Source organism: Uloborus diversus, chromosome 1 (assembly GCF_026930045.1).
Source record: "Uloborus diversus isolate 005 chromosome 1, Udiv.v.3.1, whole genome shotgun sequence".
NCBI lineage: Eukaryota > Metazoa > Arthropoda > Arachnida > Araneae > Uloboridae > Uloborus > Uloborus diversus.
In genome coordinates, this window is record NC_072731.1 from 96268276 (window position 1) to 96287834 (window position 19559).

The following is a 19559-nucleotide window of genomic DNA, read 5'->3' on the forward strand; positions in this document are numbered from 1 at the left end:
TCATATTCTTATTCTAACGCCTGCTTTTAGCAGCAATGATCCGAAACGTTTTTAGGACTTTTTTTTTTTTTTTTTTTCGAATTGAAAGAAATGGTGTTTGACAATGGTGATTACCGATGATAAATCGATGAGCTGATTTGTCTAGTAGCAAGTCAAAAGTCTAGCGGAGATTGATTATCGTATAATTTTTTGATTTGTTTTCTAATTTCTATTTTCCGTTTAAAAATTTAATAAAAAATATAATTGGAAGCAAATTAAAGTTTTAAATAATATTGTTGAAATGAAAAATTAAGTTATTTTCTCTAAAATTTCAGATCATTTGCAGAAATTATTTTCGGAGGATTTTTTTTCTCAAGTTTCATGTATTGAAATATCAGTCATGAATTCTAAATTAATTATGAAATTATTTTATATGTTGTAGTTTCTCAAATTCTCTGGTTCAGTCGAGTAGTTAAACCTTTAAAAAAAAAAAAAAAAAAAAAAAAAAAAAAAAAAAAAAAACTGAAAAATATTTATGTGTTTTATTTGAAAATATAACTACATACTATTTATAAGAAAACAATTTATTATGCATTTTATGTCAATCAACCTGTCAAGTTTAAGCTGTTTTTAGAAAATTTAGCTTCATAACATGCCCGGAATATTTACTGAAGGTTTTATTTCCAATAGAGACTTTTACTTAATTTCCAATAATAATATTTATGCGAAGTTGTTAGTTCAAGTTTTTTTCAGTTAGTTTTTCCTGAAAAAAAAAATTCTCTAGTTTTTCTTCATACTAATATTCTAAAGTTTTCTACGTCGAATTTTAAACAAATCTTTTTTTAAACGGTATAAGTCAAATTCAGAAAGTAATTTGTAGTTACAAAACGTTCAACAGCATTTTGTTACAAATTTTAACTGTCTGATTAATGAGAACGAAATTCATAGATTAATGCTTATTCTTTATATAATAAATGCATAAATATTATTAGAACTGAGAATTATGCAAAATGTTTACATAATGCTATCTAAAACAAAAATTATTACGTTAAAAAGCGTTTTTTTCGGAAAAAGTGATAAAAATTATTATTAATACTGATTCTAGTGTAAATACTGTTTTGTGTATCGAAATTTTATGAGTTGAGAGAAATTCTGGTAACGAATGTTCGGTGGTGAAAAAAGAACATCTTTTACTTAAGTTTCTTTTTGACAACTTTAAATCAATTTATCTTTTTTGCGTGCAGGAGCTTTTTCGTTCATTGTCATTCTTAAAGAGTTTTGGTGCTATTAGTTAATCAAGGCAATGGTAAAAGTCAATTTCATGCTTCTGATTTGAATAGTTATTAGTTACTTTTTGTAAGTTACTCTTAAAAGCTGCCATGGCTTATTTGGACGAGCAAGCGGCTGAACCAGTCGTTCAAAGATTTCTTGACATGCTGTCCCTGAAACCTCAACTGAAGGAAGAAGTTCATAGTGCTTTGCGTAAACTCCCAGAGATGAAACTGAGGCCAGAAAAGACGGAGGAGGATGAAGATTTAGTGAACATTGTTTCTCAGAAAAGCGATGAAGAATTTCCTTACCTGGACCCGATTCCGCCCTGTATGCTTCATGTTGATATACGAGAGCTAAGTTCTGTTGATATCGACTGGAAAATGTTGACTCTTGAGAGACCTGAAAACCCACTGGAAGTAGACATCTTCAATAGGTAAGTATATTTTTAGGAGTAAAACATTACTTTTGAGCGGCTTATATTTCGCTCATACACAACAGTCGTGGCTCATAAAAAAAAAAAAAAAAAAGAAGTATTGGGAGAAAGTTAAGGTTTTTTGTAATACATTAAAACCTGTACCACGTTAACCAATTGTCTAAGTTGGCCGTTTTATTTCAGGTAAAGAATTATTCATATCATATAAATCAACCTCTATAAGTTGACCACCTGTTTAAGTTGACTATTGGAGTAGTGCACCTGAAGTGGTCAACTTACACAGGTTTTACTGTACTACTTTTCTCTGGTTTATTCTCTAATACTACAACATACGCAATAAAATTGTGATGTTGTGTAAATTGTTTGGATTTTGCAGTCTAAATTCTGAATCTCAGGACCAGACTAACGTAAGTCCAAAAAAGGCCTTTTTCATTGTACTAATACATTGCATGTAGAATCGTATTCCGCATTGACACGTAACAACGTAATTAAAGAAATATCTGTAATTATTGAAAAGTATTTTAAGAGTGTGAGTTCCAACCTTTGCATGCACCAGACAAACGTTTTAATGCTCTAGTGCCAAGTAGTGATGTGACTTATGGTGGTCTGGCTTTAAGGTACAGAATTGATATTATATAGTTAAAGCTTGAAAAAAGGTTTCCCAATAGGAATTTTTTCTTTTAAGTGGAAATTGATTCTATTGTTTTTACCCCATTACGCGCCAGTTATGTAAAATAACTTAGTACCAACATTGTGGCAAGAAAGAACATTTAATAAAGATTTTGAAATTGATTATTACGTTTCTTCAGGTTTTTGATGTGTGCCACTATTGTGTTGTGATGAGAGCGACATGTTGTGAAAAGTGAAATGTTTTATATTATCTTGCAAACTGTTGATTTTTCTGAAGTTTTTCGTAATTTGAAGTTTTTGGAAGAGGAATCAACAATACCAGATCTTTAATTTTTCAGAGGAGGAGCAAAGACTTGATACTGTTGCCCTATTCACCTTCCTTCATAATTCGTTATTAAGTTTTCTTTCTTTCTTTCTTCTTAAACGCAGAAAAGGGGAGATTGTACAGAAACTAAGATAAGTTTAATATAGGATCATTCCATGTCAAGTGGCCTAGGGGTCCCCACTCGACCCCCTCCTATTTTCATGAAATTTTTATTGGATGTACATATAAGACTTACATGAAGCTATGCTAAATTACAGCTCCATAAGTTATATGGTTCTGCAAATATTCAAAGTTTTGTAAAGATCTCTTTTTTCGCGTTTTGAAATGACAAAATCACCAAGTTTGGGCGTTCATTACTCGCGACCTAAGATGGTTACAATACTGATATTTGGTGATCCTGATCAACTTTTGGGGTGGTAGAGCCTAGTACTATAGCAAAAACTCTATGCATGGTAGATTTTTCACGACTTGCTGCCAAAGTAGGCTTAAAATCACATTTTTAAATTCTGACCATACATCACCGGCTTGTATCTGCTAGGAGAATAGTTTTCTGAATTCCTCGTTTGTAGCCTGTTGTTATGTCCGAAAGGTATGTAAGTGGCATCTCGATAGCTCAAATAATTGTTGAATTATCCAAAGTTAAAATCCAGCCAAAAAAATATTTCGTTAATTTTGTCTAAATTTCAAACAGCAATATCTCGGGTCATCTTTGATTTTAAATTTCTTCATATCGTTAAAAAAACACTTTTATGAAAAAAAAGAAAAACATTTGTTTCATTTTTGAGAGACACTTGATTAAATAAGAAAATGTAGTTCAAAAACATGTGAGTAATTCCATGTGAAATCAATCAAAAATATTGAATCTTACAAATTCATGCCAAACAATTCCATTAAAATTTACAGGATCTATTGTACCTTTATTTTGACGAGAAAAAAATCTGTTTGACCATTACTTTTTGTGTGAGCGTTCCCAAAAAAAACTCTAAAAATGGTAGAAAGTAAAGTTTCGGTACTTAAAAAAAAAATGCGACACTAATATTTCAAGGTCATGAAAAGCAGAGTTTGGTATTTTGAGGAAAAAAAACAATAAATGTGGCGCATATGTGGTTTTAATTTACAGAATCGGATTGTTCTTTCCAAAAAGTAATGATAAAACCTTGAGATAGAAATTTACAGATATTTTTTGATATTGCAGTTTTTTTCCACCATGCAATTGTTAATACAATAATTAAAAATATAATACGAACTACTTTCACTACTGTAGATGTAGATAAAAAATCAGACCGGGATTGTAATTGGCTCATAACGAAAAAAATGCCTTTTTACTGTCTCACCATTTAACTTACTGAAGTTAAGTGGTGAGCCATAGACATTGGTATCTTCTAAAGATATTTACAGAAATATTACAGAGGGCAAAATACTCTTTATACCATATGGTAAGTTTTTTTTGCAAATAACAAATGTTTTTTATTACCTTGAAATATCAATTTCGCATAACCTTCCGAAGTGACATACCATTTTAAATCTTATTTCAAGAGTTTTAGAATAATACCTAGTAAAAAACTCTAGCTTTCATACTAGCAGAGAGAGAAAAAAAAAGTGCCGGAACTTCATTTTTTACCATTTTTTGAACTTTTGTAAGGGCGTTCACACAAAAGCTAATGGTCAAAAAGATCAAACAGTTTTTTCTCCTGTCAAAATCCAGATAATGTAGATCTTTTAATTTTTAATGGAATTGTTTGCCATGAATTTGTAAGATTTAATATTTTTCATTGATTGCACATAGAATGACTCACATGTTTTTAAACTACATTTTCATATTCAATCAGCTGCGTCTCAAAAATAAAACAAACGTTTTTTAGTTCATAAAAGTGTGTTCTTTTAATTATATGAAGAAAACCTAAATCAAAGATGACCCATTTGAGACAAAATTAACGAAATATTTTTTTGACTGAATTTTATAATCTTGGATAATTTAGCAATTATTTGAGCTATCCAGATGCCACTTGCATACCTTTCGGACATAACAAAGGCTACAGACGCGAAAAAAGAGACCTTTACAAAACTTTGAATATTTGCAGAACCATATGACTCATGGAGCTGTAATTTGGCATAGCTTCATGTAAGTCTCATTATATTCAATAAAAATTTCATGAAAATTGGAGGGGGTCGAGCAGAGACCTTGTCTGAATCTAGGACACTTGACATGGAATGACCCTATACTGAGAAATTGCTTATGTGCAACTTATTATTTTGATGCAAAATGGATACCAAAAGTTACAAGTCTTAAAACAGCAATTTCAAAATTTCTCTGGTTGCGTCGAGGAATGAGGGCATCGTTGACTATTAACCGGAAAGTTTTCGAAATTGAAGTTTTAAGAAAACTTTATTAGTCAATATTTTGAGGTATTGGGAGAAGGAGATGTGTGAATGGAGGAGGGGGCGGGAAGGGAGTGCTAACTGAAAGAAATTTTCAAGATTAAAGCAAACTATTGCAATTTTTGGTATATATAGAAGGAATAAGAGAAGTTTAGGTTCTATCCGGATCTTTTTCAAAACTAAAATTAATTTTAGGCAATTTTTAACGGCGTTAGGGGATCGACCCTTGTCTGTTAAATTTACTGAAACTAAAGTCCTATACTATAAGCAATTTTACGTTATCTTTGGTGACGTTAAGGGCATTGAAAAGACTCGAGGGATCTCTCTCGAAATATTTTGTCACTGAAGCACTACTCACTGCATGTTTGGTGATGAAACAGGAAAAGGGGGGGGGGAGAAGAGATTCTCTCATGATTTTTTTTTTCTCTCCAAAACTGAAGTCAGTTTTACTATCTATCTTAGGGAAGGAGGAGTTTAAAAATCCTTCTTTCGAAAATAAAAAACGAAATTTATGGTTATCTTTAGGGACGTTAAATGTATTGCTCGGTTAGGAATTTTCTTCCAACATTTTTCAAAATTGAAATTTGAAAACGCAATGTCAGACTTCCTTGTTGGTAACGTTAGGTAGATGTTGGTGGCTTTGGGACACGCCCTCCCCCTCCCTGGATTTTTTTCTAAATTGATGTTCTAAAAACTAATTTATTGAGCTATGTTTAGGACATTAATTTGTCATCATTAATGCAACCAAATTAGTAAGGGTGGAGCCCAGTGAGACAAAGCTATTTTTTGGATTTTTTAATTATAATCGGTAAATGATACTAGGCTAAGTACTTATGAATCTGCAGCAATTGGGCAGGTGGATTCTGGGATACGAAGTTGCTGCTTGTGTTAACAATTAAATGATCATTATTTTTCCGAGAAAACAGTGTTTTTGTTTCTACTCTCGCGTACATCGATTTATAACATTTTCTTTAATGAATAAAAATTAGCCATTTTTTTCACTTTCATTGCTCGATTTATGTAACTAATTATCATTCAAAACATTTAGGATATGTTTTAAACCAACTTTTTAAAATATTGAATTAGAAGAAAAAGGCAGAGTGAGGTACAGTGAGACAGTCGTAGTTGGGGCACAGTGAGAGTCTCAGTGTGCCCCATCCTGAATTCTGATTCGCTAGGGATGTTTTTTTTTTAAATTTGTTTTATAATCTAAGAGTTTTCAGGGGACGGGGGGAAGGACATTTTCTGACGATTCCTGGAGAAATTCATTTGTAATTAACCTTTTAATTCCAAATGGCGTTTCATATGAAGTAGATCATTTAATAATTTGTAAATTATTTATAAAACTCAAAACTGATAGAAAGGAGCCATCTTGCTCTAGTGTAGCAGTCAGGGTTTTTTTTTTTTTTTAGGTTCTTAAAGTTTCAGAGGACATCCAAAAACCAAAGAGAGAAAAGGTTGTGTTATTAATAAGAAGTATATATATATCATTGCATCAAGAAAGTATCACTGCAAGTGATGCTCCTGAAAAACAAATATTAGAGGAAAAATAGACAAAAACTAGAAAAATGAAAAAAAAAAAGTGAAAAATATAGAAAAAAGGTAGGTTTTTTTTGACACTGCTGATTAAATAGAAAAAACTGAATGCGGACTGATATTTTATCAGACTATATTGACATGTGCAAAAATCTACCTCCTATGTTTAAAGAGCTAGATCGTGAGACACTGAAGGGGACATTCTTTTGATAGAATTTGCAATAAACAGAAATACTTTTATGCTGGAAATGTTTCAATGGTAGCTGATAACGATGGGGGCTTGTACATTAGTTTTTTACCTAAAGGTAATGTTGACTGTTTTTATTCGACAATCTGTACCAGATGTTGCATTCGTTCCGAATAAAAATATTACATTGTTGATAACAGCTCCTACGAAAAGAAATGATTCAAAGCAAAATCAATCGTTTTTGTCATTTAAAAATTGAGTTTTTATTCAGATACATGATGAGTTTTTCATTATGATTTAATTTTGATTTTAAATGTTGATTTTTTTTTGTTTCACTTAACCCTATATGTTGTCTCTCTGCGCTTTGCATGCTGTCTCATTGTGCCCCGTATGCTGTCTTTGTAATGATTTTTTTTTGTCTCAAAAGTTAAGTATACTAAAGTTGTATTAAAATCCACCATAAAACTTTTCTTATAGAATCAAAGTTTCCAAATTGTTGATTTCATTTTTAAGTTCAATTTTTTTTTAACAACTACAATAATTAGCATTGTAGCAAAAAAATGTTTTTTGAATATGTTCCTTTAATTTTCGATGGTTATTTTATTTTTAATGTTTAGTTTTATAACAAATAATGTTGTTGTTCGCTTTGCCCTAGTACTGAATCCACTTTACCCGGGGCGTTGGGCAAAGTGGATAATCATGCCATTGTTGAAAACTGGCCTTATATATAAAAGTTGAATTAATATTAAGGACAACCGTTATTGCATAACGTAAGTTCATTAAATGAAGAGGGATTATAAACATTTGTTTCAACTTCCCCAGTTAAACGACAATAATCAAGGAAATCTTAAGGTATTCACGTTGCCCGGGTTTCCCCTACATATACCCGGAAAATTATTGGAAATTTGACAGATATGTGTAGAAACAGTTTTATTGGAACTTTGCTTAGTTCAAATTTTTGTTTTGAACGCACTTTTTCCACCCTTTCTGACATGTTTTCAAAATGCCCAAAATTTGCTTCCCCCTCCCTCCCACCTTTAGCTCACCCGCAGGGGCGGGAACTTTTAGTATGTTTACTTACTAACTACCTCTAACAATATTCTGAAGTTAAAAATTATCGCATATTTCATGCACGCTACACCCCTCTTTTGAGCGCCCATTGACTGAACTAACATGCTTCTGTCCAGCTTGCCACTTCTGCCTTCCGTGTAACTGTTTGAATCTGTTATGAATGTTATTTTCGGCTCTTTATAAATGTTATAAATTATTTTCGGAAATACGTAATTCAAGAAAAATGGGAATCGAACACGCTTTTTTTAGATGCGAGGTTTCAACACTAGCCACTTTTCTAGATGTCTTTGAAAAATAAGCATCTGTTTGTTTTAGTTACATTTTTCTAAAACTTCATCTCTATAGCTAAAGCTGAGTTTTACTGTATTCTTTTATGTTATTTTTATGTAGTTATCTGCTATCTTTATTTTATTACCTTTTTGTATTAATTAAGTAATTGTTACTTTTGAAAATTATTTTCAACTGATATGTCATTGAATGCATGCATTATTTTAATTCAGATTGCTGAGTGTGTGCTCTTAATTTAAACATTGAAAAGACGTTTCTTTCTTTTTCTCGCATTATCTCAAACATTACATTACATTAAATTCCGTGGATTTTATCTGCAATGAACTAAACGAATTTAATAGACTTGCTATTATAATGGTGTTCATGTATTTAGAAGTAAATATGTTCTTTAGGTCGTTAGTAAATTGTTATAAAAATTATCATATAAAAGTAAATGCTTTACTTTAACGCTTAGCTTCATAACCGTTTTCGTTCCAGATTCGTGTATTTGGATAAAGTGACTGTCAGTTGCATCAAAAATGAAAATATTCGCAGAGAACGAGAGAAATCAATACGCTTAAGAACCAAAGGCCATTACCGAAGTCCACAGGAAAACGAACCTGATAAAGCAGATGAATTCACTTACGATTATTTCAGTCGTCTCTTTGGAGCGAACAGAGATCAACCTGCTGAGGAAGTTCCGAAACCGGCCCCACCTGTTGAGCTGAAGAAAGAACCCTCTCCACCACCTGAAAAGGAGCCACAAAGAGAAGATTCTCTCTCGCAGAAGATGAAGAAACCTCAACATTTGTTCCGCAAGAAGAACGGGAAAACGAAACTTCGCAAGAAAAGAGGAAAGAAGAAGAGAAGAAGCAAGAAGCCCAAGCTACTGAAGAAAAATTCTAATTCTTTAAGAAGTAATGGTCAGAAGTTGCTCCCCAAAAGACCTCTGAAACGCTCTACAAATGTTCCAAAGAGAACTCAAAACGGTTATCGGAAAAAAACTAAACCTGATAAAGGACAAGCGGCCCAGTTGAAGTCCACACGTGCAAAGGAACAAAATGCTGAAGATGAAGAGAAATCTGCTTCTGAGCAACCATCGACAGGCAAAACGAAGAGGAAAGATTCTTCAAATATTACGAAAAAGAAAAGATCTGATTCAAGTAAAACTTTAGTTCAAATGTTAAAGGCTTCTGAAAAGGAAATTCGGAAGAAAACTAAAACGAAATCTTGATTTATTGAATGTGATGTATTGCAGTGATGGGACGGCTACCGAAGTGAAAACTTAAAAATACTAAAGAAATTTGGTATATTTGTGTAGGTGCGCGTGCGCGTGTTTGTGGTATGTGTTTAATTTTCATTCAAAATTAATAGTATTTTCAAAAATTAAAGTTTTATAATTTGTAGATTCAAAATATCAGCTAGAGTCTAGCTTTTACGTTTATCAGCAATGCGAGCATCAATTATATACCTTTTGGTTGGTCTATTTCAGTTAGTTTATAAAGTAAATATTGATGCAAATATAGGAAATATTAGAAAATAAATTCAATTCTTTGTTTGTGATATTCAGTTTTCCATTCCATAAAAATAATAAACAGTAGGGGAAGGTCGGGTAGTATCGGACACCTAAGCCATTTCAGTCATAACATTTTTGTTTTATTTGTAAAGAATTAGTTTTTACACTAAATTATGCTGTACTAAGTTACCTAACATAAATTATAAACTTTGGTTAATAAAACATGGTGTCGTATTTTTTAAACAAATTTTTGTCAAACTCTATTTTTGGCCAATTTTAAATTTTAGAGGGTTGTATCGGACAAAACATTAAAATGTTGAAATAAAAACAAATAGTTCAGAAATAACATTTTAATGTGCAAAAAAATAAAACGAACTAAGTAGTTGGTTACTTAGAATAGTATACAAGTCTAAAAATAAAAATAAGTAATACTTTTTTTTTATATAAAAGTTGAAAAATATAGCCTATGGTTGGTTTAGGCCTAACTGAAACAAATTTATTTTAAACTTTAGAACACAAATCACATGTGTAGTAAAGACTGTCCGGTTGTAGCTCAGTACATTTTTCATGTGCCCAACCCTTACACGTTTGGCATTGGATCCAATCTTCTTCAAATGTCTCATTACAAATTATGCAGTGAGTCAGCTCTTCGTTTTCCTGTGGCTCATCATCATGCTTTAACTTTCTTTTAGTGTTTTCTTTGTTTTTCATTTTAGGTTGAACTATTTTTTTGTTTCTTTGGTTTGGATTTTCCCCCTTTCTTTTTTTTTTTTCTCTCAATCTATTTTTTCTCCTCTGCTAAATTTTAAAACTTTTTCCAACAAGTCCAATTTTTTCAATGGCTTCTTTCATATTTGTTTCATCCCAATTATGTCGTGATTTTTCCATTTCAACCTGTTGGACAAAGAAAAATACAGTCTGTATTTCATTTTGGTGCCAGTAACTTTGTCCGATACAACCCGAAATTGGTTTGTCCGATACAACCCGACTGTAAAGCTACAGTTATTTAACCACCACTAGGTTATTACTTAAGCTAGACACTTTTATAGCTCATAATACTTGGACTAATGTACTATCAGTCTAAAGGTATAACAATGAAACAATATAATTTATTCTATGTGTAAATATATGCCCCAGAAGTTATGTTCGTGCACTGCAATTCTCTCAACAAACAAACAACTAGTTTTGCACACCAGAACGAACGGTTGATTTGAACCAATATGGCGTCTGTAGCTTTCTTCCCCAATACGGCACACTATGTTGACCCAGTACGTGCTGCCCCTGGCGGGGGAATTAAGAAGCAGTCCTTGTCCGATACTACCTGCTGTCCGATACTAAACGACCTTCCCCTACACATACTGAACTTTCCACGCAATCAATTTACTGCACTAACCCTCTTTAGCTGACTTGCCGAAAAGAGCCGATATACCGTAAAATTGACCAGCATGCCGAAAAATTCGAATTTTGAGATATGCCAGATTGCCAAATAATTTGACGTTCATTTCAAAAAAAAAAAAAAAAAAAAATCAGATTTAAATTTAAAAAAATGTGATTTTAATAAAAAAATGCCAATTTTTTTTTATTTTTTCTAATTTATATGTATCATTCAATATCATGATTTTTTACGCTATGATCATCATCATTATTATTATTGTATACCAAAACTGATACTATAGGTTTATGGTAACCAAAATAGGAACTAAAAAACTTTGATTCGAATGTTTTAAAATAATGTTTAAAGACTGCATCAAATGCACTTTTAAATCTCGTTATGCCAAGAGTGCAATCATTGGACATTGTTAAATTAAATTCTCCATTTAACAATTCAATTAATGGTAGATTTTTATCATCTGAAAAGATGATGTTGAAATCCCCACTCAAAATGATTGGCAAATCATCAAAGCTCTTCCCAATTTTATCTTGAAGTAATGCAAAAGCGTCTTTAGAATAAATAAATAAATTTTCATACAGAATTTCTCATATTGCGCTTGAAGACTTATCAGGTGAAATATAAATCGCAACCATAAACAATTAGCTGGCCATTTTCACAGGGGGAATGCCAAACTCAATGTCTCACCGATATCAGAAACATTGCTTTTTCTCATCTCAAAAAATACCCAACGCCTAAAGAAGTTTTCATTTCAGAAAAAAATACATGAGGGGGAGGTTCGAACTCACGATGGGCAACTTGTTCGTTTCTTGAGATTGGCGTGCTGCCGATCGTACCACTGCGCCTCGTAATTTTAACAAAAAAATCACACGTAAAGGAGCAGAGAGAAGCCGTGCACGCGCTGTATTCCAAATGTTGGTGAGGTGACGATTTTCCAGCGTCATGAAATGAATGGTTTTTCCCCAACTCAAAAGTGCTCAACGCGCCTAAAGAAGTTTTCACTTCAAAAATAATTGAAACTTTCAAAGTGACAAGTTTGGCAATTTTAGTTCTTTGATCAAAAGTGAAAGTTTCTGCAGTTTTCTGAAACAGAAAAGGTTTATTATTTAATTTTTTAACAAATGTTTTATTATGCTTAAAAAGAACGGAATTCATAAATCCAAACAGACGAAAGTTTTTTTCATCAAATGAACAACTTAAAAATGTGCAGAATGTAATGTATAGAGTATAGACGGAAGTTGGTGATCGATTCTTCCTTTTGAAACTCTAAATATACTTCTCAGGATTATTTTCAGTTTGCTTTCTACACAGCTTTTCTGTGTACAATGCATGGACAAGAAAAAGTCTTGTTTTGTTCACGAAATGCTTAACTCCGAAATTCAAAGAATATGGTAATACGAGGAATTTTCAAAAAATGATACTCACATTGTAATATTTTGATGTTTGTCCAAATTTTTTTTTTGTCATTATTAAATGATAAAGTTCTTGTGATTAGCATTTTAAATATTAATTGAGATCTACTAATACTCGGTGGAGTAATTATTTGTTTAATGTTGATCATATTTGTATTTTAAAAGTTAGTTAGCGGAGAGTGGCCCAAAGCGGGTAGGCCTTCGTATGCCCCTCCATGGTGTGTAAGCGGCGATGCATACGCATATCGTGTTTACATGAATACCTCCGAGTTTTAACCAGTCCCAGCGAAGCTCATGGTGAGCAAGGTTCACACATTAAGGGGTAAACTCCCAACTGGGCTAACGCCCAGCACGGGGACCTTCCCCGGCGCAATAAGTACCTTGCCCGTCTGTATCACTTAACGACTATCGACCGTCGCACCCAGTCGTGCGGGGGGCCCGCTACGCGGACCCCCCGGACGGTGGAGCCTAAGGCTTCCAGTTAAGTTGTGGGGTGTGTGCGGAGAAAAGTCCTAGCGAAGCAGCTGTGAAGCGACATGGCGCAATTAGGCTTAAAATTAAAAATAAATAAATAAATAAAAAAGGAAAACAGATCTATTCTTATTCTAATAGGAAGTTTTTCAAAATATTTTGTTCAAAAACATTATCTATTCAAAATGAAACCCGGTAGGTAATTTTCAAGTCGGAAAGAGAAATACGGCCGAAAATTCATCAATGTGAAAGATATGTAGATACGTAGGGAAAGAATGTTTGCGTAATCTGCATAGGGCTATCAACTATCAGCCTATTTGTTTTCATAACCGCCGTGTTTCCCCAACACATGTAGCTTATACAACCTGTGTTGTAACCAATAACTGTACCAGTATTTCAAGTTCTTTTTCATGTTGAGTAGGAATTTATTTCGATATTTGGCCTGAAATGTGGTCATAATGTTTTTATTTTTCGCCAAAAATGGCCAATTTTTAAAGTACGATATCTTCTAAACTATTGGTCGCACAGAGCACCACTTGAAATTAAATTGTTGAACTTTAAAACGCGTATTCCCATTTAGCATCAAAAGTTGGATAGTTTAGGAGTTAAAAAGGAAAAACTAAAAAATGTCCGAAAAATTCGCAGTTTTTCGCGAATTACGCAGCGAGCACAGGTTTTTGAAAACTGCAAACTTAGGTTTACACTACACTAACTGACTCAACCAACATATTAAAAAATCAGAACTACATCGCACTTTGGGATTTTATATCTAATGTGACTGGACAATAGTAGTAAAAAAAGTAGTTTGAAGTCACTGAAACTATGATGTTATTAAATTGAGTAAATAGAGAATCGATTAGTTTTTAAAAGTTGTATGCATGCAAAAGCGTTTAGAGAAACTATTAGTTCAATCAATGTCTTTAACTTTTCTCTTTCTGTATTGGGGTGCGACTTTTAAAAATCAGTTTATAATTGTGATTCTGTGCAATTAATTATTGCTATTTGATCAAAATTTATGATGATCATCAAGAACGACGGCCATTCTAAATAATTAACTGACAAAAACATAAAAAATCTTTTAAAAATTGCACAATTCTGATATTTTGAACTACTTTTCCATTAAAACATTCGCCGCACGTGTAATAAAGTAAGAAAAATCGGTCAAACAAAACCCTGCATTAAAATGTTTTTTTTAATTTTTTTATGTGGCATGTTCAAGAAAGAACAGGTTTAAAACTTTTAATACATTTTTTTGGGAATAAATATGTAACATAAACATATTTATGTTACATATTTATTCCCAACCATTATATAAACAACCATTTCAAAACGTTTAATTGCGAGTATAATTACATTTAAACCATTGGAGTACCAAAATGATTATCATTACAATTGGATCCTTTTCAAATATGCAACTAAAAAAAATCTTGGTGTACTTCCAATGTATGGTTTCGTAGAACCAGGAAAACTAGTTTTAATCTCTGTTTCGGTTGAGGTTATGATTTTGCAAGATTGAAGACGGCAGGAGGTGGAGAAAGAATATTTCTCCTTTTTATTTATTGCTTTTTTTTCCTTAAAAAAATAATGAAACCGAATATTGTTTTTCAATATTTATGTACATTAAGTATGAAATTTTTTATTTTCTTATTTTTATTGAATAAATAAAGTAAATGAGAAAATTACGAAAGTATTCACAACTCCAGAACTCGAATACGCTACCTTGCGGTGATTAACACTACTGCCGAAAAAGGTAAAACATTCCATTCCACGTGTTTTCTTTGGGGTAAATTACAGGCTTCAGACAGTTTATGGTGTAATGCAATTTCAGAAGAATAGAAAAAAAAAAAGCTTCCCACAAACACAATGAAAAATTACTGTCATTCACTAAATGTCAAAGCAAGTTATAAGTTACGGCATTTGTTTGTTTTACCTTTTTCATCCGCCATTAGACAGTGGCTCCAACGCCCCCTACAGTTTATTGGAGTTGCGAATTGCTTAAAAGTGAGCGTTCAATGAGAAAGTTAGGATAAGTACTGCTTGAAAGGATAACTCTACGCTTGGATCAGTGTAACATGGGTTCCACTAACGTACAATTTAAAAATTAGTCATCTGTGAAAATTTCTTTCTTTCTTTTTTTTCTTTTCTTTCCCTTTTTTTGTGCAATAGTTTAACACAGCAACATGCCTTATGTTACATTACTAAACCGCTTTATGTTTATGGTAATGTATGGGTTTTTGAACGCAAAAATATGAAAATCACTTTACACTCATACAACAAAAATATTTATTATTCACATCATAACAAAAATAACACGCATTTTCAAGTACTGGTTGGACATCAACAGCTGACTGCTGATCATCATATTGCAAAGAAATTGAGCAGTCGTAAATATTTTTTGTACATCTATGGATGAAAAGGTATAACAAAATTTTACTTATTGTGCAATTAATTTAGATACAGAGCAAACAATATAGTTTTTCTTACTGCTCTGTACTTTTTTTGAAGAAAATCGAGTTATTCAAGAGTATACATTAATGTAATATAGTGTACAATATTTTTAATACTGTTTTTAGTTTATTATTATTATTACTTATTATTATTATTTATTATTATTATTATTATTATTATTATTTTATTTATTTATTTATTATTTTTTTTGCAGCACACTGGTATGCTGTGCTTGTTGCTTTATAACAGCTTGTTCCCTTTCTCTAACTAGTTTTAGATTTAACATTTCATGTTCCGTAAAAGCATATGTTTTGAAGAAAATCAAGATATTGGAGATTTCGCGAGCAGAAAAGTTCGCGAATTTTATCTGAACATAACCAAGAGTTGAAAAATCCACAGCGAAGAAATATTTTATTACGACAGGTTTGCGAATATCGCGAAAATAAGTGCTTTGACAGTACTAGATTTTTAATGAAAAATCACCTTATATTAATGTTTGTGTGGTATTATTTGCATTGTTTTGTTTTATGTAGGGGAACATGGGGCAAAGCGAACTAGCGGGGCAAAGTGAAATGGTGAAATATTTACTCTGCTTTTAGCTCCACCTATCTGGTATTAGTTTAACTATATAGTACCATATGTAGTCTATTCCAGTTAGGAAAAAAAAATACTGTCGAAAATTAAAGCATTCGGTAATACAAGCAATTTTTAAAAACTGATACTCATATTGTAATATTTTGTTGTAAGTCAAAAATTATTTTTGTTACTATAAAATGATAAACTTCTTATTATTAACATTTTAAATATTAATTGAGACATTCTAATATTCATTGCAGTATTAATTTAGTTAATATTAAGCTTATTTGTATTTCATATTAATTGTACAATTATACAATTAGTCAAGTACATAGGATATATAGGATATAGAGGATGGGGCAAAGTGAAATAGTCTGTTTCATTTACTCACTCAATAATTTAATATAAATCATTTCCAGTTTCATTTATTAATTAATTCATTTACATTCATTTATTTATTAATTCATTATTTATTCCTTCATTCACTTATTTTCTAATTCATTCATTCTTTTACTCGCTCATTTATTTTTCTTTATATATTAATTGTTATATTCATTTAATTGTTCGTTTATTATTTCATTATGTTTTCATTTGTTCTTTAAACCTTTTATTTACTGATATTTTGATCAAAAATATGTTTCATAATCAAATAGAAAATATTTCATTTGAAAAATATTTTGTTTTTCACTTTGCTCCATGAAAAAAAAGTTAAAAATTTCCACTTTTTTTTTTGAAGGCACAAATTTACTGCCAAAAATAAAAAGTACTGTTTCAACACAAGTTTTATTACAAAATACAATGTGCTTTCTTTATGTACTGTAATGTTCAAAACAAATTTCAGATTTGTTAATTTTGAAAAATCTCAATCATCTTAATCACTTTGCCTATTTTTCTTCAAAGCAGGTCTTTTTGCGTACAGAGTTTTAAATTTGAAATGTGCTGATGACTGAATTCCACTTAGTAGCAAGTAGCCATTTTAATAAAACTTGCTTGAGTTTAGATCCCAGCCTTCACAAAAAAAGTAAATAAATAAATAAATAAAAATAAAAATCACATAATATAACCCACTGCTAAAAGTTAAGCGCGAAAGGAAAAATGTTAATTGTCGGAAACGAATCGAAACAGATCATGCTTCGGACCCCTTTGAAGTTTTGTGAATTTTACATTAAAAATAAGTTTTATTTCCCTTCTCTCATATCGGACCCCTTTACGCCCGGCCCCTGATGCTGTACCCCGTAGCCTCTCCCACGTGAAGACATGGGGCTCCAAGAAAAAAAAGAAAAGAATTGCAATGGCCCCTAACCCTCTGAATCTTCTGATGGAGAAGCTGCAATTTGCTGCAGTGGTAGAATGAGCGATATATTATACTTACCGATCCGTGCTTAACTTTTGGAGGTGATGATTATATACATATTTAAATAATATGCATTCTAATGAATCTCAAATGATATGCATTCAATAAGATGAAGTCATTCGGGATAACTCTGATAGACAATTTCTATTTTTAGCTTCTTTACTCATATTTTAAATGCCTTGTAGAATCTAGTGGCATAAAACTGAGAAAAAACTCCTAAAATATTGAATAATTTTTCCAAAATTTCAAAAATAATAATTGTAAAAACAATTTTCAATGAAATACTAACCAGTTCAAAGTTATAAGGTAACTTTGGACCATATGAGTGAATGCTAAAAGATATTTGAATAAAAATAGTGCAACTTTGAGCCGGGAAACTCAAACTTCTCAACTTTCCAAAACTCCCCTTATTTCATATATATATATATATATATATATATATATATATATATATATATATATATATATATATATATATATATATATATATATATATATATATATATATATATATATATATATATATATAAGCATTCAAGAGTACAGAGGTGTGAAAATAATTAGAATGATTGTGATTTTTTTCAGTTTTTCGTGAATAATTTCATGTACACGTGCAATAAATTATGAAGAGTACTCTATTTTCTAGTTCGAATAAATATTTCACTTCTTTAGAGTAGTTTTGAGGACATAGTTTTGTTTAATGTTGGCATTTTAAGAAAGAAAAACATTTGATGCAAAGTAAGGAATTGTATTGCATAAAGAATGTGTTCGATTAAAACCAAATTTTAAAGTCATCTGCTTGCTGTGTTAGTATTTTATTTTCTTTCCTTGAATTGGTATCAGTATCATTTTATCCTTAAAGCAAATCTTTTCGCAGCTTTGATTAGTTTATAATCGGTAGATTTTTTTTTCTTTTGTTAAGGGATTATTGCGTGATCATGAGTGAAGCAGTGATATTTTTCCTAGAAAACTAGCTGCCATAAAATGCTTCATCCGAAGAAATCATAATAACAAGAAATCGCTAAAAGGCCAAAAATTTTACAAGCATTTGTGTGTAGAATAAAAAGATCTTTGGATTTCAAATGTGAAAATATAAATTCTAGAGTATGGAAACTCAGTTGGAAAAAGTAAATTTACTGCAAGGACAGAAGGGATATTAATTTATAATGCTAAAGTCAACAGACAAACAGCTGATCATGTACTAAAAATATCTCTATAAGCGTATAGGGCCAAATGTATAATTTTTGTATCAGTAGAAAGCTCATTTCAGTTGAACTCGGTGTTCGTTGACCTCGAAAAAAGCGCTAACATCACAGTTGCTTTGGCAAAAATACTTGTTTGGGAAAAAATTGTGCATGAACAATTTGTAAGTAATTGGAGCAACGTGAGAAATTCTAATTTTCTTATAACTATTCAGTTGAGTTCAAGTTGCTCATTCCTTTTCCTGAAATCAAATTTATTGCATACTGACTAGATTCAGAACTGTCTAAAAATGCGGCTAAAAGTTTTTTAAGAGAATTTTTCTCAACAAATTACATGCATTAAGGTATTTTTTTACCTTTTAGGTATAGTTTTCTGATGAATAAATGTTTAAAATATCAAAAGAAAGCACTCAGTGTGCCAGGAGAAGTACCAGTAAAGAATTTCCCCCGCATTGCATAGCACAAACGGTTAAACATCCTACCCAAATTCTGTGTTGGAGTGTAATTTCCGCTCAGGGTGCTGGATGTTTATACATTGTAGAAGGCTTTATGGCCTAGCATCAGCATAAAAAAAAAGGATTGAGTAAAGGCTTCACAATAAAAAGATTTGTTTCTAAGTGTATCATATGCATGTATGATGGAGCTCTGTGTCTTGAAGATGTATCTGTGACCAAAGCGATGAATAAAAAAAATATAAAACACTTACACGACGTGGAAAAGGTTCAGATATGATCCCAATACAGAATTTTTGAACTATTTAAAAAATAAAATCAAAGAAATCGAATTTGACAAACAAGAATTGCCTGACAGAAGGATTCATCCAAATTTGGCACCATAACGGGGAAATAAATAAAATTCCAAAAACTTATAAAAAGTATGACAAGGTGTCTTAAATCTGTAACAAAAAAAGTGGAGGATGCACCCTCAGTATTAAATGTATCGATAGTTTTTTAAAAAGTATTATTTCCTAAACATAACAGAATTAACTGTAATTTTCACAATTGTTTTAATAATTTTGACACCTCTATAGATTCCACGCAGGAAGACCATTCTCAGTCAGGATTAGTGGGTTATAAAATGAGCTGCGCACAATGACCCCAAATTACTTTGC

At 31.5% G+C, this 19559-nt stretch overlaps 1 protein-coding gene across 1 annotated transcript; it reads left to right on the forward strand.

The window, feature by feature from the left end:
- The first annotated feature begins 1358 nt into the window (after positions 1 to 1358).
- LOC129232743 (activating signal cointegrator 1 complex subunit 2 homolog) lies at positions 1359 to 9516 on the forward strand. The gene is made up of 2 exons (XM_054866883.1): positions 1359 to 1684; positions 8578 to 9516. The coding sequence occupies exons 1-2, from the start codon at positions 1359 to 1361 to the stop codon at positions 9311 to 9313; spliced, it is 1062 nt and encodes a 353-aa protein (XP_054722858.1). The 3' UTR covers positions 9314 to 9516.
- The last annotated feature ends 10043 nt before the right edge of the window (positions 9517 to 19559 follow it).

Coding starts and splice junctions, on each gene's coding strand:
- LOC129232743 (XM_054866883.1), top strand. CDS start 1,359: ATGGCTTATTTGGACGAGCAAGCGGCTGAACCAGTCGTTCAAAGATTT. Junction 1,685..8,577: donor GAAGTAGACATCTTCAATAG/GTAAGTATATTT, acceptor TTTTCGTTCCAG/ATTCGTGTATTTGGATAAAG.